The 22934-nt window shown below is 39.6% G+C and overlaps 2 protein-coding genes across 16 annotated transcripts in view; both read right to left on the bottom strand.

Moving 5' to 3' along the window:
* The window catches only part of Lrch3 (leucine rich repeats and calponin homology domain containing 3), a 107231-nt gene extending 97527 nt beyond the window's left edge, over positions 1 to 9704 (bottom strand). For 11 of the 14 annotated variants that reach the window (XR_013113561.1, XR_013113564.1, XR_013113563.1 and 8 more), the window contains exon 1: positions 9398 to 9685. Coding sequence is in view for 7 of the 14 variants with exons in the window: in XM_076942828.1 (XP_076798943.1) it covers positions 9398 to 9659 (262 nt within the window). In the remaining 7 variants the exon portion in view is untranslated. Of the gene's footprint in view, positions 1 to 9397 lie in introns of all 14 variants that reach the window. The other 3 variants (XM_076942829.1, XM_076942827.1, XM_034514998.2) reach the window with 3 other exon arrangements.
* Positions 9705 to 15006: 5302 nt separating this feature from the next.
* The window catches only part of Fyttd1 (forty-two-three domain containing 1), a 32510-nt gene continuing 24582 nt past the window's right edge, over positions 15007 to 22934 (bottom strand). The window contains exons 7-9 of one of the 2 annotated variants that reach the window (XM_034515617.2): positions 22011 to 22085; positions 20339 to 20465; positions 15007 to 17772 (exon numbers count right to left, since the gene is read on the bottom strand). In XM_034515617.2, coding sequence (XP_034371508.1) covers positions 17674 to 17772; positions 20339 to 20465; positions 22011 to 22085 — 301 coding nt within the window. In that variant the 3' untranslated portion in view covers positions 15007 to 17673. The remainder of the gene's footprint in view (positions 17773 to 20338; positions 20466 to 22010; positions 22086 to 22934) is intronic. The other variant, XM_034515618.2, reaches the window with a different exon arrangement.

The following is a 22934-nucleotide window of genomic DNA, read 5'->3' as shown; positions in this document are numbered from 1 at the left end:
AGGCACCTGCACTTATGGGCACATATGGCCCCCACACAATTAAAAATAAATCTTTAAAGAATATTGATGTCAGGTGTGGTAGCACATGCCTTTAATCCCAGCACTTAGGAAGCAGATGTGGACAGATCTCACTAGTCTGGTCTTCATAGCAAGTTCTAGGCTAGCCAAGGCTATATAGTGACACCTTGTCTCAAAGAGCAAAACACAAAAAGAAAACAAAAAGTCTTTCTCAACCTCTTTCCATAGACTGAAGAGGAATGGACAGTTCCCAGTTCATTTTACAAACCCAGGATTATGTTACCAAAGCCATATAAAGGCATAAGAAAACAAAAGCACAGGATAATATCCTTGATACAAATGCAAACCTCAACAAAACACTAACTGAATTCAACAACACATTAAAATGATCACTCACACAAATCAAACAAGATTTACACCTAGAATTCAGGAATGGCTCAAACAACTTACATTTAACCAAGGACAAAGTTATACACCAAAACCTGTAAAATACTGATGAAGGAAACTGAAGAGAAACACACACAGAGAGATAGTCCATGTTCATGGCTTAAAGGAATTATTACTATTATTAAAATGTCCGTGCCACTTAAAAGTGCTCTTGGATTCATAAAATCCTTTATAAAATGTTTTTTCTTTTTTCTTTAATGACAATTTTTACAGAAACAATCCTAAAATTAGTTGGACATGGTAGCACTTATAATTAGTCTCAACTAATTCAAGAGGCAGACGGTCTTCTGACTCTAGCTTAGGCAATAGAGTAAGACTCTGTCTTTATAAACAAAACCAAACAAAGCCCCTTGAGTTCAGTCCCTACCACCAGAAAAAACAGCCCTAAAATATTTATGCAACCGCAATGACCGTAGAGATTCAAAACTATTATAGGTAAAAGAACAAAGCCAGAGGCACCATACTGCCTGATTTCCAAACTTGCCAAGGTGTAGCAGTCAGAAGAGAACGGCAACAGCATGAAAATACACATCCAGTGGAAACGAACGGAGCCCAGAAATAAAGCCACATATTTTTGGGCAAAGACTCTTGAGGACACTACCAAGAATCCCAATGGAGAAAGAACAGTCCTTTAGTAAATGGTTTTAGGAAAACTGGATATCCACATGCAGAAGATTGAAATCAGGGCTGGAGAGATGGCTCCATAGTTGAGAGAACTTGCTGTTCATGCAAAGCATCAGAATACAGTTCCCAACACCCATATGGCAGCTCACAACCATCTGTAACTCCAGTTCCAGCAGATCAGATGACCTCTTCTGACCACCCTGAGTACCACATACACACAGTCAAAACATGCACACACATAAAATAATATCAAAAAATGAAATTGGACTCTTATACCATGTTAAAAAAAAATCAACTCAAAATGAGATTAAAAGCCAAATGTTAAAACCTGAAACTATAAATCTACTAGAATTACACAGGGGAAGCTGGGTGTGGTTTCCCAGGACCCCACACCTTCAATCCCAGCAGAGCAGTGGATCTCGCTCCCTAAGCCGAAATACAGCCTGATCTGCATCGTGAGCTCCAGGACAGCCAGGGCTACATAATGAGACCCTGTCTCAGAAGAACAAAAAATCCCAAAAGATAAAAAACAAAACCAGAGAGGAAGGTCTTAAACACAATGTTTGTCTTAAGAATGTTTTTGGAATCGGCCATAACAGAAAAGGCAACAAAAGGCAGAGTAACCAAATAATCCCAAATTCTTACAGAATTCAAACAACTCAGGTAAAAACTCTGACTCAGTGGGCAGTGGTGGTGCACGCCTTTAATCCCAGCACTTGGGAGGCAGAAGCAGTCAGATTTCTGAGTTCGAGGCCAGCCTGGTCTACAGAGTGAGTTCCAGGACAGCCAAGACTACACAGAGAAACCCTGTCTCAAAATATACAAACAAACAAACAAACAAACAAAAGCTGTTGCTACTAAGCCTGACGTGGAGTTCAATCCTTGCAGCCCACATGGTGCTCCTGCAGACTGTCCAGGGCTCTACATACACACATGTAGCATGTACAATGTGGCCCTTGTACACCAACAAAAATTAATAAAATGTAATAAAAAGTTAAATGGACAAGAATTCTACACAGAGAAACCGTATCTTGCAAAACTAAACCAACCCAAACAACCAAACAAGCAACTTTATGACCCAGAAATCATACTGCTATGGGTTGGACAAGCCTGACTTCAGTGTTTCAGAAGTACACCCTGACCTCACCATAAACCCTTCCTGATTCCCTTTCACTTCTGTGGAACCAGCACCCCGGGTTTTAAGGCAAAAAACTTTACTTTCTTTATAACTTTAATGTTTATATCTTGCCCCTACTTTTGAATTTAAAAAATATATATTTGTACTACATAACTGACTACGTAAGTTCATGTGTTTCACATTATTCTATGGCTCGTCCATATAACAGAACGTAGCTGCAGCTCATTCATTTTCACTGCCAGAAGCCACATACACAGGTGCACCACAAGTGATTCATCTGTTACTGATGAGCACCTGAGTTATCAAATGTGAGTTCTGTTATGAACACTTACTGGTGTACACATGCATCCATATACATGGCTCACAGAAATGAAAGGCTATTTGGAGTATGTATTTCTTTAGAGTGTGTATGCAGAGTAGGCTTTCTTGAGCACATAGCATATGCACTTCTTACTGTGCTAGATAACACCAAACTTGCTTTCAAAGTCAGTGTATCAACTCCCACCCCACCATCAGTGCATGAGCTTCCCCACTCGTCACAGGCTTTGTGGTACATGGTATTCTCAGCTCTTTAAGTGGTACCTGAGTGTACTTCTGTTTTCATCCCCTTCATTACTGATGGAATTCCTCTTTGGAATCAGGGCATCAGGCTTACAAGGCAAGCACTTTTACCACTATCCTTTGTTGACATGCTTCTGAGTATCTTATAACTGAGCCCAGCTTTGCTGTCACCATCCCTTTGTCTTTGCCTTCACCTAAGCCTCTCCCTAATAGCTTTGCCTCACTGCTAGCTTACTACTTTCATGGATATAATGAAACTGCTAAAGTAAGTATGATTTATAATACAACAGTAAGAAAGAGTCCCGGTGCCGGGTGGTGGTGGCATATGCCTTTAATCCCAGCACTTGGAGGCAGAGGCAGGCGGATTTCCGAGTTTGAGGCCAGCCTGGTCTACAGAGTGAGTTCCAGGTCAGCCAGGACTACACGGAGAAACCCTGTCTCGAAAAACCAAAAAAAAAAAAAAAAAAAAAAAAAAAAAAAAACAGAAAGAGTCCCAGTTTTACTCATTATGCCTCCATATCACTGCCAAACACTTTCCTTCAATGATGAAGAGTTTTATTTTAATTTTTGAATTTGATAATTTGAATTTGATAATTATTAAATTAAATCTGAGCCAGGCAGTAGTGGCACTTGGGAGGCAGAGGCAAGCAGATCTGAGTTCAAGGACAGCCTGGTCTACAGAGTTCCAGGACAGCCAGGGCTACAAAAGAGAAGCTGTGTCTCAGAACATCACTCCCTAACCCCTAGTAAGATTAATTCAAATCTGTCCACTGTGTTGTCCAATATGATACTTGTATCTACTGAAAGCACCTGAAATATGGTTAGGTCATGTCAAGTATCAATTATCCGTCTGTCCGTCTGTCCATCCATCCATCCACACTAGATATAAAATGCAATATCCTATACATGCTAGACAAGTACTCTACCTGAAATTGTTTTGAAGATCTCTTAGAGCTGGAATTATGGATGACTGTGAGGCACAATGTGACACTGAGAACCAAACACCCAGATCCTCTACAAGAGCAACAAGTGCTCTAACCAGTGAGCCAACTCTGCAGCTCAGAATTGAAAATGTACATTTATTCTGTGTGTAGGTATGTGTATGTATGTGTATGAGTGCACATGTGGAAGTCAGAAGACAACCTGCTGGAGTCAGTTCTTTCTTCCCATGACATAGGTGTGTGTGTGTGTGTGTGTGTGTATGTGTGTGTGTGAGAGAGAGAGAGAGAGGGAGAGGGAGAGAGAGAGAGAGAGAGAGAGAGAGAGAGAGAGAGAGAGAGGGAGAACGAGAACATTTACTGTGTTGGTCATTGTTGTTTGATATAGGATTCAAATTCCTATGCTCAAGTAATCCCTCACCTTAGCCTCTTGAGTAGCTGGAAGTACAGGCACACACCCAACTTCCTTCCTTTCTTCCTTCGATGCTTGACTGAAACAGGGTCTCACTAGCTATCTTAGGTTAGCCTCAAACTCCCTATCTTCCTGCCTCAGCCTTTTAAGTGCTAGGATTACAAGCATGTATTTCTAGATGTAAAAATATTTTTATTTTTTTTATTTTAACAGCATCTACGGCTAGAGACTATCACATTGAAAAGCAAATTTCTAAGAAAAAAATCATAAATATACACATATCATGATTGATAAAAACAAAACTTAAGACTAGACACTATAGTACATATTTCTAAGACTTACAAAACCACCATTTTGTGGATTACAGATTGCATTCCTGACAAATTAAATGGCATTTTAGCTGTCTCCATTCTTCTTCTTCTTCTTTATTTATTTATTTATTTATTTATTTATTTCCTCCCAAAACAGGGTTTCTCTGGCTGTCCTGGGACTTACTTTGTAGCCTTAGCTGGCCTCCAACTCAGAGATCTGCCTGCCTCTGGCTCCCACCAGACATGGGCCTCGCCCGCTCCAGTCTTCTTGTATAGGAAGTATGCATTTCTTACAGTCTCAATTCTCATGATGATACTGCATTATGCTGACATACCTGTTACATCTCCATTTGTTTTCTAGATGTGTGCAAACTAATTCTTCCCTCCCCATCCAGTCCACAACGTGTGCTTTTCCCCAATTCTGAGGCCTTGTTCTTTTGTTTTCTGACTTTTATTCAAAAGACATTTTTTACAATTCAACTGTGACTCACATTTGCTGACTGTGAAATGCTGTCTATCGGGTCTTCTCACTCTACACTTGAAGCAGTTCATTCAAACTGAGACAGTGTCTCATCTACACAGTAACTCAGATGGGTACTACAGCTCCTCCAAGCTTTAGAACTCCATGAACTCTGGAGCAGGCCTAGTTAAAGAATGTTGTTTGCTTTTCCCTCAGGCTGATTCTTCCTCCTTTTCAAAAAGCCAGAAAAGACTCACTTTTCTGTTCCTGGAGAAAGAATCTCAATGTCTGGACTTTCACTGTCATTTTCCTGAATTGTGCTCTAGCCCCAATTTCACTCTAAAGCTCCCGGTCTGTTTCTCTTGGCTGCACATCATTAACTAGCAATGCTAACAGTTGTGATACATGAAGGCACTGGGCAAACCAAAGAAGTCTTAGGTTTCAAACATGTATGACTCGGTGGTCAAAAACCACAGCTTTAGAATAATACATATATGACTATTCTTGAGGCAGGGTCTCACTATCTAGCCTAAATAGCTCAGGCTCTCTCAACTTCTTGGTGGCCCTGCCTCAGCTTTCTAAAAGCCAAGATTATAAGCACATAGCAGCATGTCAGGCTATATATGAACTTGAATCCTAGTTCTGTTGCTTTTTGGATGTGAATTATATCATCTTCTGAGTCTCAGTTTTCTTATGTGTGGAGTCAGATAAAAGTAAATTAGCACTTACAACTCATATAATTGTTGTATGTTTGCAAGGTACCTTAGCACAATGCCTGAGTCAAGGGCATGCCCTATTTGGAGTAGAATTTATATAGCCTCTCGGGGTGGTTTGACATGGAAACTCAAGTACTGCTGTGAGAAAGACGGGGATTAGCTAATGGTCCTGAACAGATAAGAACCCCTAGACTCTTGAAGCTTTTTGTATGCTGTCTCCCACTGCCCAGAATGGCTTTCCTTCTCATTTCTGCCAACTGAAACCCAAGTTGCATCTTTCCTGCTCCAAGAATTCTTCTGTAATTTCTTCTAAAATCGTGTCCACAGGATTAAGTCACCTACTCAAAAATAAGCATTTCTCTTTCTTTAAAAAACAAAACAAAAAGCATAAACAAAAACACTTTCTTTTGTCCTCTCCTTAGTGTATAAAATACCCTGTGCTTAACCCCTACTACCAAAAAAAAAAAAAAAAAAAAAAAAAAAAAAAGAAAGAAAGAAAGAAAGGAAAAAAGAAAAACCCTATTACTCCCCAATACCCAACAGGGTCCCACTATGCAATTCTGGCTGTCCTGGAACTCACTCTATAGACCAGTTCTTCTCAAACTAATAAAGATCTGCCTGCCTGCCTCCTGAACATGCTATCATGCCTGGCAGTATCTACCTTTTTAAACAAACAGGAAAACAAAACCCCCAAAAAACTAAAACAAATTTTCTGACTAACTTCAATTATGTTCCATTGTAAATGGTATGGACGGTGAGTGTTGTTTCTTAAGGTGTAAATTCTTAGAAAGCTGCTACTCTCTACCAAGACACTGCATACTTAATGACAGAATAATCTATGAGCCAACTCTGATACAATTTACATGGTTTTAAATATTTATAGTACCTACGCAATACTTGAACTATTGTAAGTCTGAACTCAGGCTGCAGAGATGGTTCAGTAGTTAACCATGTATACTGCTCTTGCAGAGGACCAGGTGGCTCAGTCACCACTGATCCCCTCTTCTGATCAGTCTCCTCAGCGCCTGCATTCATATGCACATACCTACACTAGAGACACACACATACACACATCATTTAAAGAATAGTAAGTCTGAAGCCGGGCGGTGGTGGTGCACGCCTTTAATCTCAGCACTTGGGAGGCAGAGGCAGGCGGATTTCTGAGTTCGAGGCCAGCCTGGTCTACAGAGCGAGTTCCAGGACAGCCAGGGCTACACAGAGAAACCCTGTCTCGAAAAACCAAAAAAAAAAAAAAAAAAAAGAGTAGTAAGTCTGGATTCATTAAGTATCTGCAAAAAAAGAAGACTGAGTTGGAGAAATGTCAAACGGGGCTCCAATCCTAAAGAATACCCTCTTCCTTTGGTTACAGCTCTTTGAGCACATTATTAGACATTTGCATGTTTCCCTTTCACTATCTGCAACACGATGACACATACTGCCTTACTGCACACAGAGAAGCTGCTGGACAGTGGAGGACACAGAGTTGGGTAAAAGTCTGCCTATAGTAGGAGTATCTTTGAGTTACTTTTCCTAGGAAAGTGGATTTAATAATATTTAATCCATGTTATGTGTATTTAACAAGGCAATATATCTTAAACATCTAAGGGTGAAACTCAAACAGTGAACACTCAATAAATTATGTCACTGACATTAAATTGTCTGTTTAAAACTATTTTTGGTCTAATTACTAAGAGCTGCCGAAGTTAAAAATGAATCTAGTCTAACAGGTTAAAGAATACTTCGTGATCTTTTTACTCTCTCCTTTTTTAGTATACTTTTGACCAGATAAAGTGTCAACCAACAACAACAGCCACAAAACCTTTGATTTAATATAGTAATTAGAACATTGAAGTATGAGTAATAATATACATAAAAATATCAGAGCTCAAAAAGAAAAACCTGGGGCTAGAGAGATGGCTCAGTGGTTAAGAGCACTGACTCGTCTTCCAGAGGTCTTGAGTTCAATTCCCAGCAAGCATATGGTGGGTCACAACCATCTGTAATGGGATCTGATGCCTTCTTCTGGTGTGTCTGAAGACAGCTACAATGCATTCATATACATAAAATAAATCAAACAAACAAAAAAAATAGAAAGAAAAACTTTTCTTTAGATGAAATATTCTTCATAAATGTCTGACTTTATCAATAAAACTTTTTCTTTCTTGATGGCTCAAACTTTTGCTCCTAGAATTACTTAAGAAGAGATGGGATAATAAGCTAGATAGATTCCTATAATCATCCTTTTCTTTAACTTCAGGTTTAGAGCAGCAATACTGAAATGACTCAATATGAAAACCACCCTGCCAGTCAGGCCTCCCGTGGGCAGAATCAAGAAGGCAGGGAGGGGCATGAATGACAAGTTTACACGATGTCACCAATACACATAAAAAATTCAAGTAACTGTTCATGTTTACCTTAGCAAGTTTGACTTCGGTGCCAAATAAAAAAGAATACAAATTATATTAAAAATAAAGACTCCCCAAAATAAGCTTTAGTTAGCAGGGGAAAAGTTCCTTTGGAAATAATAGTTTTGATAATAATAATATACATATTATAATTATAATTTATTTATATATAATAATATTTGTTTTCATTTTTGCTTTAATATGTAGTGCAGTGGTATGTGTGTGTGTAAGGCAGAAGACAAGTTCCAAGAGTCAGTTCTATTCTTCCATTATGTAGGTACTGGGGATCAAACTTGGGTTGTCTGTCAGGTCTGGCAGCAGCAAGCGCCTTTTTACCCAATGAACCATCTTACCAGCCCAGCTCTACTTATTTCTTTCAACATTAGTGATTATATGTAATAATTACCAATCTTTGACGACTACACACGCTTAAGAAAAGGTATTAACTCTTTTAACATTTTAAAATTAAGCAGAATGAGGATGAAATAATGTATACTATACACTCACTACATAAACAGAAAATATTTATATTTTCTTATATTTATGTTCCTTATATTTATGTAAAATAAAAGGACTCAATTCTTAATCTACTCCCTGAGGAAACTATATTTAAAACACAAGAGGAACACATTATAGTATGTCGAATACCTCAGTCACCATACATTGTTTCCCACAACTACGGAAACCAAATAATACTTAATTCCCATTCTCTTTCCTGTCTTAAACAATATAAGGCGCAGAAATGTTTTTCAAGGGAAAAGCAAATATAGATGTGGTAGACAATATCCTACTTCTTTTCATGTTTTCTTGGGGGCCAGTAAGAATGGAAGACGAAAGTCCTGAGCATCTAAAGATGGCCTATTTTTACAAGTACTTTTCGGTAAGTCAGACGAACGCGGAGAAATAAGATGTTAAAGCGTTAGAGTGCACATTACACACACACACTCGCACACATTGGGGGAAACGCCAGAGCGGACCTCGGTCCTTTGACAATGCAGCACCCAGCGTCACCCATACTACGATGGAAGAACGTGCTTGCCACGCTCCAACTCTCAGCAAAGTCAATCTGGCATCCCAAATCCAAAGGGCCTGCAGACACCGGGGTGAGGCAAAAGTCTACAGGGGGGCACTGACGCCAGGACTTCTGAGAGCGATTCAAGAAAGATCACCCGTCAGTTGCCTCTAGCCGGCATCGGAGATGCTGCTGCGCGCCGCCGCACCCCAGGCTCCGGGTCTGGCCAGGCCGGGAGGGTGCGCGGTACCGCCAGCCGTCCCCGTTACCCGGGGAGCCTCGGGCCGGTCGCCACACGCCCCCCGCCCCCCACCCCACCGGTCCCGGGTAGCAGGGATGCCCGCGCCCCGCTCACCGGCCCGAGTGGTGTCCGTCAGGTCATGGTTGGCCGCTCCCCGGGGAAACTCCCTCAGTTTCCGGCCGCTCAGGCTCAGCACCCCGGTGACCGCCGCCTCTTCCAGGGCTCGGTCGACCGAGCGGCTCCAAGAGCCCGGGCCAGGACCAGGGCCCAACCCAGGGCTCGGCCCACAGTTAGCACCGGGGAGGTTTCCCCCGGACGCCACTGGGCCAGAGTACTCCGCAGCCGCTACCACAGCCACCAAGCCCGCGGCCGCCATTTCCCAGCCGACAACTCTCCGGCCCGGCTCTGCGCATGCGCCACCCGATCCGCTGGGTGGGCGGGGATAGGGGCTCGCGGACCCCGGAGAGCTCTCCCGGACGCGCAGGGAGCAGGAGCCTGCCCCGCCCACAAGCAGGTTTTCCAGGGAAACCGAACGGACTTCTCAGAGCTGCAGCAGCCCGGTCCTCTGGGCTTCCTAAAAGGCCACTACAAAAATCATCCGCAACAGCGCTCCAACTCTCAGTGGTGGATTACATTAAACAGCAAAGATTCTTGGCACTGTTGCTGCTAGAAACTTGGGCACTTAGAGGGGCCTCCCTGGGATAATCCCGAAATTGTCTCTCAACTTGTCACCGCCGGATGATCTGAACTGAAATTTGTGGATATACTATTAGTTCTTGAAAGGGAAAAATTCTGTGTGCACAGATTCGGCTACAAAGTCACTAATTCTTGTTGAAATTATGTATTTTAGATTCTTCTTTTTAATGAAACAGCTCTTAATGAAACCAGGCGTCTTAAATACTATGTTGGCGCAGACTTTATCACTGACTAGAGCAGAACGAATAGTATTTAAGTCTAACATTGAAATCTGGCTACGATATAAATGTAGAGAATAAATTTAGAACCGAAAGAGCAAAAACGGAAACCATTCTAGTAATGAAAAAATACCATTCACATTTAAATAAGAGCTCTCTAGTCCTGAAGTCTCTTATTTTCCCAAATCAAAATGTTTTAAATTCAAGCCATTCCCAATATGCAATTAAATTTGCTGTACAGAATTCGAGGGCCTGTCAGATAAAGTCTCTTTTCTAAAGAATTAGCTAATCTTATTTTGGAACCCAAGAATGATAAGAAAACAATATGAAATAAGAAAATAAGAAATAAGAGAACAGTAATAGGGCTGAGCGTGAGGAGGATTTACTAGAGTCCACAGCAAAGCAGTCCCTCCCAAGAATGAGTGAGACTTTGAATCAAACCCAAAGAGTTATGAAATAGGATCGGATGACAGAGAGCAAAATTCCATAATGGAAGATGTGTTACACATATTCAAGTATGATTTTGATGCATGTGAGAGCATTAAGACACAAATGAGAAAATCCATCACAGAACATGAAAGAAAATGAGGTGTGAGAAGCTACTCATCATTCAAGGCCCAACTTCAGGGAAGCTCCAACAAGCTCTTTCCTGAGTTCAAGAAATTGTAAAAATGTTTCAGTAATAAAGTTGATTAGTAACAGTTGGTCAGAGACCTGTTGTATGAGCCCTTTTGTTTTGTTTGAGATAAGAGACCCAAAGTAGCCCAAGCTGGCCTTGGCCTTCCAACCCCTGAGACTATAAAGCAAGTATACGATACTGATACCAGGTCTGGCTCTCCACTATGTGACAATCTAGTTTCTTTTGCAACAAGTCCCACAATAAATCATTAATGTCTATTAATGGGTCACTTCACGGTAAGTAGAACTTCATGGGTAGTCTTGGTCAAGTAATGTTTATCCACTATGTGTATTTTCTGGTCTTTCTGAAAATTTGCTATACTAAACTAGCCAGCCACATGTTGTAATCCTAGTACTCGAGAGGTTGAGGCAGGAGGATCCAGGCCAGCCTACCTATAAAGGGATACCTGTCTTAGAAAAAAAAAAAAAAAAAAAAAGATTAAGTTGGGCTGGCAAGATCATAAATGGGGAAAAAAATAGCTTGCCACACAAACTCAGTAACCTAAGTTTAATCCACAGAGCCTGTGGTAAATGGGGAGAACTGAGTATTGTCTAACCTCTGTGCCCACTCACATACTACACACATACACTATATATTCCAATGGAATTGCCAGATGTACCTTTCCAAATGCCCTATTGTCCTCTTATTACTTTATATTTGCATGAATTCTGACAAGCAATATGGTCTCTTTTCCTATTGACATGAACACTCCACTACAATCTCAGCATGGTAATCCCAATCCTGAACTGGCCGGATGTGTAAATGGAAACTAGTCTATTTGACTTGATTTGCAGCCATTAGTGAATTAAAGTCAATGCTATACACACCTCCACTATCCCAGGGAGATATGGGAAGGCTGACCACATGAATAAAAAGGAAGCATGGAAATCAAGATAGGTAGATAGGTTATATATCAACAACAGAGAGAAAATTAAGGGGGAAATTGGAGTTCTTCAGAACATGGCATGAAAGTCTGTAGATATCTGAAGGCCAAAATAAACGAAGAGGTCTGTGGATAGGGTATGCACATGCACACACAATATGTAAAATTAAATCTCAGGACTAGACAGGTGGTTCAACAATTAAGAGCATTGGCTGCCCTTCCAGAGGCCCTGAGTTCAAGTCACAGGAGCCACAATAGGATCTGATGCCCTTCTTTGTCATGTAAATGTATGCGTAAATGAAGTACAGTAAAATTAAGTCTGAGTTGCAGAGAATCTGGGTTTGGTTCTAGCACCCACGCAGTGGCTCACAACTCTAGTTCCAGAACCTGCGATGCCCTCTTTTGACCCTGGCGAGCACCAGGCACGAATACAGTATATAACCTATAAACTCAGAAAACACACACACAGGTCTAAAAAGAGTTTTAAAAAACTTGTCATAAAATGAGAGATTAAGGGGAAATTCTTGAGATGCCTGAAGACTTGGGTTGGGTTTTTAACAATGAAGTAAATGAAAAATGTGTAGAGTTGTCACTCTATTCCCCCCATCTCTCTCTCTCTCTCTCTTAATCTTCTGAGACAGTATCTGTACAGCCCATGCTGTCTTCCATGTTTGACTTTCCTGCCTCTGCTTCCCAAGTGCTAAGATCACAGGCATGCACTTAAACCCAACTCCTCAATCTTCATAAAGCAGGTGCCATATTACAAGTTATCAGAAATGGAGTCTTTGTGGAGAGTTCATAACTTAGTGAAGAGAGCAAAAGGAGTACAGAAATCAACCCTTATTCAACTACTGTTCTGCTCTAAGGAGAAGCTGAACAAAAGGGCAGCAGAGGCTATTCAGTCTTAGGCATTGACAGACTCCCCTTCTTCCTGTTTATTTTATAGGCTAAAACTTAACTCATTCAGTACCAGACGCAAGTTTCACTTCAATTTCAATATCTTTCATAGTCACTCAAAAATTCATTGTGGGTACTCCTTAAGACTACTTCTAAGATTAAAACCTTGGTATATCATATCTTCTTTAAATTTAAAAAACTGACTTGATGAATATTCAGCAAAGGTTTGGTCATTTTAATTTTGGTTTTGCTGAGATAAGGCTTGGTCCTGCCTAGCCTCGAACTCACTATGCAGACTAGAATCTGCAGCAGTCTTACTGCCTGCCTCCCAAGTACTGGGATTTCAAGGTGTGCCATCATACCTGCCTTTCTTATTCCTTTAATAGGGTCTAATTGATTTTAAAAACTTTATGTGACAACAAAGCTTACTGTGATTTTCTACTTATTAGAGGAAATGAAAAGGGGGGAACTGGGCTCAGGTGTGTGTGTGCACGAGCACCTGTAATCAGAGCACACATGTGGAAGTCAGAAGACAGTGTGCTTTCTGGAGTCCGTTCTTTGCTCCCATCACATGGGTTCTGGGGATCAAATTTTGGTTATCAGACTTGGTGGTAAGCACCTTTGCTCACTGAGTTAGGAGACATTAATAGCCACACACACTAGGTAAATAGCTCCCTATTCATAGTTAGTGTGATACACACACATACATTAGTATATCTCATCTGAGTATATTTAGAAGTCTACGATTTCTGAGCAAACCTTTACATCTCTTAGGTCTACAGTATCGAAAATTATTTTCATAAATGCTTGAGGTTTACTGAAGTGTCCACTTTGAAATGTGCTGAAGGGGCGGGAGAGATCCACTACTGACTTCAAGCTGCTCACAGCACCTCTAACTCCAGCTCCAGGGGATCTAACACCCTGATCTGTCCTTCACGGGCACCAGAACACACAGTGAATATGCATACATACAGGCACACACACAAATACTTAAGCCAATCTTTGAAAAGTGGTAAAACTGGGTATTGTGGCAAATTCCTGTAGTCTGAAAGCTGAAGCCTAGCAATGTGATACATAGCCTGGAGAAGGGGGCAAGGGAGAGAAAAGAAAGAGCCAGGGAGAGAGACTGATTGCAACACCACCACCAAACCTGCCCCTAGCTCCAAACAGAACCACCATCTTTCATGAGAAGCTTAACTCATATATACTAAGTAACAAGATAATTAATTCCAAATAAATATAAAAGGTCTACTAATCAGAAATGAGTAAGTTTTTTTTTTTTTTGCTTTAATATTGCCTGTACTTGGAATATATGGAATTCTTTGTATAACAAGTGAATTTTTTAATCTCTTCATAACGCCAAATTGCATTTACTGTATGAATTACATTACAGGCAGCAACATTTAGTATGCATCTCTAACAAGACTAAAAAGTTGACAACCACACCCATATATGTTCCTTAAACATAAATATTTTATAATTTGATTATAATATAGTGAAAAGTTTATGTATGTTTAAAACTACACAACATGTTGGGGGCCGACTTTTAGCAGAAAGCGGCTATCAGCTTTGCAGCCATCTTGAGCCATATACCCTGACATGAGATTTAAATTACAATAGCCTACAACAGCTGAGAACACTCCGATAATCTTGGTTTAGATACCTTGAGATTAAAGGTGTGTGAGATTAAAGGTGTGTGAGATTAAAGGTGTGTAATTTAGAAGTATAGAGATCAGGGTTAGAGACAAGACCTAAAGGCATGATTAAAGGTGTAACTTAGAGGCGTGGCTTAGAAGTGAGACATATAAAAGGCAGAGACAGAACAGATCAGAATTCAGACATTAGGGAGACACAGCAGAGAGAAGACATTAGGGAGACTCAAGAGAGAGAGATTCATACACATCAGACATTAGGTAAAATCTGGCCTCACCCTCGCTCTTGCTGAACCCCCCGACCTGAAGACCTGAGCGGCAGCTTGGGCCGGGATACAGTGGCCGCCCAAACGTGGGTCGGCCCGGGCCTCAACATTTTGCTCAGGCCGAGACATTTTGTGGCCACCCCAACGTGGGACTAGTGCGGTCCCCAACAACAACAGACTTGAACACACATCGTTCTCCTCTGTGTGCTGGTACAAATGTGAGATGGGGTTTAGAATTAGCACTCATCATCCTGCAAACACTGCAAACACTGGCCTTTCCTAATTAATGAGTCTCAGTAACTTCAACATTAAAGTAAGTTAAGTAGGAATATCATTGGAAGAGTAGATTTACTGAGCAGGTCACAAATGCTGACATAGGGCTATTGCTAATTTTTAGGTATCTGACACATTAAATACCACAAAACTACTGTCTATGTGTGAAGTCGTTTATTGTCCACTGAGAATTATAAGACACGAGGCTCAAAACATGACTGCTAAACGTCCATCTTAGCAAATGTGCGGCGCCACTTTCCTAAGATGTAAGAAGAGGGGTGACACAGACCACTTCTAAAGGCTCATCCACTTCTGTGCTCTGCACTGTACAGGGGGACAATCTTCAGTTCCCCTCAGTGACCTTATGGTGGACCTCATGTCACCTATGCATGAAATGGTCAAAAGTCAGAGGAACACCAAGAGTAGAAATTTAGCTGATCAGCAACTTCAAATCCCAGAAATCATAAATAAAACCACTACAAGATGCTTTGTAACATGGAACAATCTAAAAAACCACAACTCAATCTTTATAGCTCAGAATAACTCATGTGAAACCTGTTACATTTTATTTGTCAAAAATGAACAGCTTCAGAACAAATCTAATGTAACTTTTCCAAAAAACACCAAAAAGTACAGTGTAAAGCACCTCCTCATTAAATACAAACTTTCACTTTGTGATGCACTGCATCAATGTTATGCATACACCTTGATGCAAAGGAAATTTTAAGTTGCACCCTGTTTAAATAAAAACAAAAAAAGGCTTCAAGAACTGAACAAGGATGACTACAATCACATTCCAAGAAAGGAAATTTTCCTCCAACAAAGCATATTGTTTTGTTTATATACATGTCAGCACTCAAAGAGTTTTAACTTGGTTGTATCAAAGGCAAAATTTGAACAAAAAATTAAATTACAGATGCATGAAGAGCAAACATTTACTATACCAAAGACACTGGTTTTCAATGTACTTAGTGTCAACATTTGGGCGGTTTTTAAGATTTTCCAAAAATGGAATTACTAATACCTCTGTATAATATTTAAAACAAGAAGAAACAAAGACTTTTATATCATATTTTTAAAACTGTTCCAAAGATAGTGTTCATGCTCAGTTGTTTTCCCTTCGCTTTAAAGTAAGCTACCAGCAAACTACCTAAAATATTTTGTTTCTGAACCAAATATAAATATTCATATTGGCAAAAATGTTTTATAATGAGTCCTTGGCCTCAATGAAAAGCATTACAGCTAAGGAGAAACTGGAGTTTACTTTCAAATTCTGTGATTAGCCTCCAAAACCCCTTCTCAAGTACAAGTCCTGGCAGATAACAAATGCTGAGGAAAGATTTAGATCTTTGGTATAAGCATGACATTGTTGCTGATTTCCCCACGACTAGCACAAGCCAGTAAGAAACTTGAAGAATATCAAAGACAAGGAAGTCTTGGACACAATGAAGATGGGCGGGGAGTCTAGTGTCTGTCTTTACATGAGAGATCAATAGTGGAGACTTAAACACCCACTCAAACTTGAAATCATAGCAAAACAAAAGGTCGGGCTTCCAAACGTCCACACTTGATAATCTGTAGCTGGGACACACGGCTGCATTTTGGCATTTCACTGTAATTTCTGACCTATGACCATGTGAGCATTCTCAGCACTATCTTGGCACAGCAGACCTCCAGAGTAAGAAAAAAACCCTTTCTCCCTATAACACCTGAACTTTGAGCAACAGAAGAAACAGAATGTATAAAGTCAAGTGTAACTTCATTATAATTTTGATTTTTTTTCCCTTTGTGACATACAAGTAGATTCTTGTTTGGGGAGTTATAAATTATTGAACTTCTCAAGTCTAAAAGCTTTACAAAAAAACCTTTTGAATATGAACCATCGGACTTTATAGCTAATAAGTGTCCTGTCAAAATACCCAAGGATTCAACTCATTTTAAAAATTGTAATTCTTGTAAGCATCATTTATAGAAGAACCTACAGACACTAGACAGGTGTCTCAAGACAGAAGTAAATCCAGATAGTATAACTATGACTCGGGTTTTTTTTTTTCCCATTTCCAATCCTTCAGTTTGCTAATGCCTTTCATGTTTTCTCTATTTATACTAAACACAAACTATTAGGGTTTTGCATTAGGCATCTCCTCCAACGACCTATCAGATAACTTTGTAAATGAGCATTTACAGCCCTGACACATTTTGGTCTAAGACTAATCCTGAGAGCCACATTTATTAAAAGTTTAATACTAAGTGCTTAGAACTCAGGGAGTTTAATCTAACAATAACTGAAAAATAAACCAAGTTCCAAATATTTCCATAAGCTTTGAAAGTCAAAACCGAAACTCTTCTACAGTTTAAAAAACACCAGTAATGATAGAAAGGCAGCTGTCCTCGTCACACCAACATATGAATGGTAAGTAACAAACAACACAGAGGCGTACTCGTATTTCTGAAGTTTAAGAGTTACCATGGCAAAGCCTAAAACCTGGATGAAAGCGATGAGATTCTAAATACCACGCTCATAAAAATAATCAATCTCTATCCTTTTGTCTTCCTTCTGCTTCATAGGAAATCAAAGAAGTCAACAGAGAACTGCTTTGTTTGGGCCAACCATGAAATCTTTAAGAACAGATAGGTATATTCCCTGCTATTCTTTCAGGGCATTATTTATACATTAAAAAACAAAACAAACAAAAAAACCTTCAAAAATAAAGTTATTTAGGCTTGTGAATATTCTGAAGTAAAGTTTCTTGAACTTCTCCGATGAGCTCTTCAAGCAAATCAACTTTTCAAACAGTCAACACGTAAAGTCCCTCGGACACGGATCTATCCCACAGTCACAAAGCGGCTTCCTCCTTTGCTGAATGTGAGGGTGGCTCTTTGCTCTTTCAGTATCCCAAACCGTTCATTCAAAGTCATCCCTGTCTATAGAAAAGGAGGAAAACATTAACTTAACTGAAAAAAAAAAAAAAAAAAAAACCCAACATTTTCCTTTATATGTGGTCTTAAAATTAATAGTAATTAATAGTAACAATATATAACATCTTAAATTGTTGTGTATAATTTCAATTGACTCTAACAAAAATAAGCTATACATCACTGAGTTGCCTATTAGCTTTACAACTTAAAAGTAGGCAATCCAAGAATCCTTATCCTCCAATCACTAAGTATCTACACTGCATTATACAAGCATACACATACTACTACTACTGTTTATACAAATATATACAGAATACCTCAATCTGAATCAATCTGAAGCTCTGCAAACACTGTTTACAAATTCTATTGATACCTTTGGCAAAACGTTACTTCAACTGGTGTTGGCACACACATTTAATTACATCACTCAGGAAGCAAAGGCAGGTGAATCTATGAACTTAATTCCAGGCTGATCCACACAGAGTTTCAAAGGAAGGAAGGAAAGAAGGGAGGGAGGGAGGGAGGGAGGGAGGGAAGGAGGGAGAAAAAAAGAAAAAAACCAAACAACAAAAAAGTTATTTTAGCCAGAAATGGTGGTCTACTCCTACTCTCCCAAGAGGCTGAGGAAGAAAAGTTATGTATTAAGCAGCCTGGGCTGCAGTGCAAGACTATGATGTAAAAACAATAGAAGTACAGTTATTGCAACTTCTGAATATTTTAAAATAAAGCTTTAAACTGAGTGCCCTATAAAAATTTAAGTAAAACTGTTTTTTTATTAACAAATAACAAAATGCTTCCAAACAGAAAAGAAATTAAGAATTGGATCAAAATAAAACAGAACAAATTTGTCTCTCTTTTTTTCTCCATATCTTGTGTTAGGAATTATACCAAGGACTTTGTCTATGCTAAACAAAACCAAGTTTTCTCCCCACACTTCTAATCTTAAATTCCAGGACCTTATTTCTACCAAACAATTTCTCAAAGAAGATAATATTCAACATAAATTCATAGGAAAAACTCAACAGCAAATTAGAAAGACAGGAACTCCCTTAACCTGACAATCTACAATAAACATAAAGCTAGCAGTTATCTATCTCTGTCTGTCTATCTGTCTGTCTGTCTGTCTACCTACCTACCTACCTAACTTTTTTTAACTTAAGAACTATTTCCTAGCTCAGTGGTGTGGCATATACATGCCTTTAATCCTAGCACTCCGGAGGCTGATGGATCTCATGAGTCTGAGGCTAGCCTGGTCTACATAGTGAGTTGCAGGACAGCCATGGCTATTACACAAAGAAACTGTCTGGAAAAACAACAATAACAACAACAACAAAAAGAACTATTTTTTAGAGTTTGAGGGGAAAAACTGCAGGGTAGACAAGCTGTAATTCTCAGCATGTGACAAAGAAGCAAAATGGAAAACAGCTATAGGATAGGGGTAGGCTGTTCTCAGAGCAAAGACTGAGAAGGCCCAGAGTGTCAGGGCAAGCATGCGTGGGACTGGGCAGTACCTGAAGAAACAGAAAAAGCAAAAGGCAAGTTATACTTTTGAGTTCAAACTCAGAAAAGTGGGCAAGCCTGGCTATAAAACACGGTCAAACTTCTTTTACCTCAGGCAGAACACAGCAAGCACACTAGCCTTACGAACTCTATCAGCCCTGTAGTGGATGTGCTAGCCATTGAGTAAAACACTAGAAAAGAAAAGAACTTAGAGAACCAAGAAGTATTTATATAGAAAAACTCTAAAGAATTCAGATTTACTATAAAATTAAACAGTTAAAAAAGTAGTTGACCAAATTGTTTTACTTTTATCTTTTTAAAGATTTGTTTCTATTTTATGCTTGTGAGTACACTGTCACTCTCTTCAGACACACCAAAAGAGGGCATTGGATCCCATTACAGATGGCTGTGAGCCACCATGTAGGTGCTGGGAATTGAACTCAGGACCTCTGGGAGAGCAGCCAGTGCTCTTAACCACTGAGCCATCTCTCCAGCCCTAAAGTTAAGTAAATTTAATAAGCTCAAAGAGTACAACAAGACACACTGTCAAAATCACAGGGAAATGCCACAGATAATAACAAATGTTGACAAAAATGTGGACAAGTTTAGAAACTCCATGCTGTAGGAATATAAAAGAATATGGTCATCTCTTTGGAAAATAGCTAGGTATTTTCTAAAAAGGTTAAATGTAAAGTGAGCACACTGTCTACCAAAATCTATCCAATATATCCATTGGCATTTACTATCTCCCCCAAAAGAAAACATGCTAACAGGCAAAGAACACAAAAGCTTCCAGGTAATTAAAGAATACATAATGTGACAAAACATGTGATAAATACCATCCAAATAATACTAAGAAAATGTTAATATGGATGAAACTTTAAATAAATCATGGTAAATATAATAAGATCCGATTTAAATAAAATGTCAAACAGGCAAGCTATAAGAGTGCCTAGGCTGTGGGGAAGGGGCTAGACCATTCTGCTTAACCTACATACAATGTTTTTGGTTATCACAAGGCTGTCAGTAATGATCCAAAGAAACACAGGAGGGAACAATTTTTTTTTTTTACCTGTTTTCCCACACTATTTATGTCAAACTGTAAAGGGACGCCTTTAGGAACTTTCTTAACATCAGACTGTTCTCTTTTTGTCAAGAATGAGGGCACAGCAGTACGAGTTAATCGTGGTTTCTGAGTTCTAGCAAAGAAAAAAAATTAAAATTAAATTAAATTAGCTTAGCCAACAAAGTGCTCAACATTCCTCACACATGTTCAAATGAATTAGGGCTGCTATAATAGTCTCTCCAAAAATAAAAATATCAATGCCAGCTTATGACAGATTACTCTTAATTACCAAGATGTATATATAACTGCTCATAGAATTCCTTTTCATGTCTAACTACATTTCCGTTTCATGGGTATGAGTGTTTGCCTCCGTGTATACATGTGCACCACATAGATGCAGAGACCATGAAGCCGAGAAAAGGTGCTGGAACCCTTGGGATCCAGGTTACAAAGGATTGTGATCTGCCTTATGGGTGCTAGGAATTGAACTCACATCCTACATAGGAAAAGTAAGTCCTCTTTCCTGCCCTATCTGTAAAATATTTTTAACAAGTCAAATAACAGGTGATTTCTAAGTCGTGATCTTTAAAGTAAAGTAACCTGTATTTTTAGTGCAATACATATATATATATAGTGAAATAGTCACCTATATTAAGTTCACCTTGATAAGATACACTATAAAACCTTTAAAGAGAAAGGAGGTCTGTGTAATATCAAAGCAATGACATTCAAACTACACAGTGGGGAGGGGAAGAGTAGTAGGCACAGGTGTCACCTCACTTACATACACATTTAAAAGGACATATTTGTTCTATAGACATACAACTCTGTGTGTTGTCTGTGTACATGTGGCAGCCAGAGGTCAATTATCAGGTGTTTCTCTATCCCTCTCCACCTTATTTATTTATGTATTTTTTTTTTTTTGGTAAACTCTCTCACCAAGCCTGATGCTCAATATCTGGCTAGACTGGCTTGCCGCTGAGGTCCGGGGACCCACCTGTCCAGTCTGGCCCTGCTCCCAACCCTCCACCCCCATGCTGGGATTGCAGGTTCATGCTGCCATACCTGGGTTTCTATGTGAGGCCTGGGGATACAAACTCAGTGCAACGTGCTCGCAGCAAGCACTTTACCACTAAGCCATCTCCCCAACTCATGAACAGAATTTCTCAAAGCAGATAAGCAGAGATGGTGGCATGTATCTGTTTCCTCAGCACTCAGGAGCTTGAGACAAGAAGTTCAAAAGTTCAAGGCTGGTCTGGGCTACATAGAAGGATGGTCTGACACAAAATTGGTAATATTTGTATTACATATACAAATACACATGAGTGGGTGTTTTGGGGGGAATGGAGAGCCAGGAAGCAAGGGAGCTTTTTCTCACTTGACCCTATATGATTTCCAGCTTTGTTTGAGACATCGCCTCAGGCTATACTTGAGCTAACCTTGAACTATGTATCTAAACCTAGTCTTAGAACTCATGGCAATCCTCCTGCCTTAGCCTCCCCAAGTACTGGGAATATAGGCCTGGCTAATGTTACAATGCTCACCCTTGCATCTCATTTCACCTGCTTTATACAGTGTACTGTGAGCACAGCTCCAACGCTTTTCACTTTCCTATCATATATCAAGAGGTTACAATTTTTCAAGAAAGAAAAAAGAAAAAAAAAGAAAAAAAACTTACACCGGACACTGTACAGCTCCAGGATTGTCAATGGATACAGTCAAAATCCCTCCATTTGTGGTGGAAGTACGCCATCTAGGTTTGAAATTTTTTTCTTAAGAGCTTATAAATCTTACAGGACATCCCACTGAAAGATATCTATTCTGTCTCTCTGCCCATCTATCTGTCTTAGTTCACCAACCAAGTGTTCCACTACCAAGATAAAATCTCAACCCTGAACTATATACATTTCAAAGAAGCCATTCATATTTTAGTTTAAAACACAGAGATGCTGGATCCTAACAGGATCTTAGGTTTAAGAACTGAAAATATGGATCTGTTTATCAAAGTAATGACTATAAAATGATTTTAAAAAGCTAAATGCAGAGGAGAATCTAATAAAACCAGACAGTGTCCATTTCTCATCTAGAGGTATTCTGACCCTTCCTCCTGTCAGCGACAGATAGTTGGTTACTCTGAGTTTGCTAAACAGGATGCTTACATAGAAAGTTTTTCCTGAGACCAAACAAGGCTTCAGCTTTCCTACCATTTCCTACCTCTAACTATTTTCACGGTTGTATTATTTATTGTTTTCCTTTTCATTGTAACTTAAAACTACAGTCCTTCCAATGGCAGCTTTTAAAAAAATAAATAAATAAATCTACTTATTTTATGTATGTGAATACATTGTAGCTGTCTTCAGACACACCAGAAGAGGGCACCAGATCCCATTACAGATGGTTGTGAGCCACCGTGTGGTGCCTGGGAATTAACCTCAGGACCTCTGGAAGAGCAGTCAAGTGCTCTTAACCACTGAGCCATCTCTCCAACCCCTAATGGTGTCTTAATTCTATCTGCTCTGTACATTTAGTAGCTTCTGTAGACCTCTCTACTTCTCTCCACTTTATATTTCCCGCTTCTCCGCCTCATCACTGGGTCTCACTG

This window comes from Arvicanthis niloticus, chromosome 12 (assembly GCF_011762505.2).
Source record: "Arvicanthis niloticus isolate mArvNil1 chromosome 12, mArvNil1.pat.X, whole genome shotgun sequence".
Taxonomy (NCBI): Eukaryota; Metazoa; Chordata; class Mammalia; order Rodentia; family Muridae; genus Arvicanthis; species Arvicanthis niloticus.
Note: the sequence above shows the minus strand (reverse complement) of the source record. Positions and strands in the feature narration are given on the sequence as shown.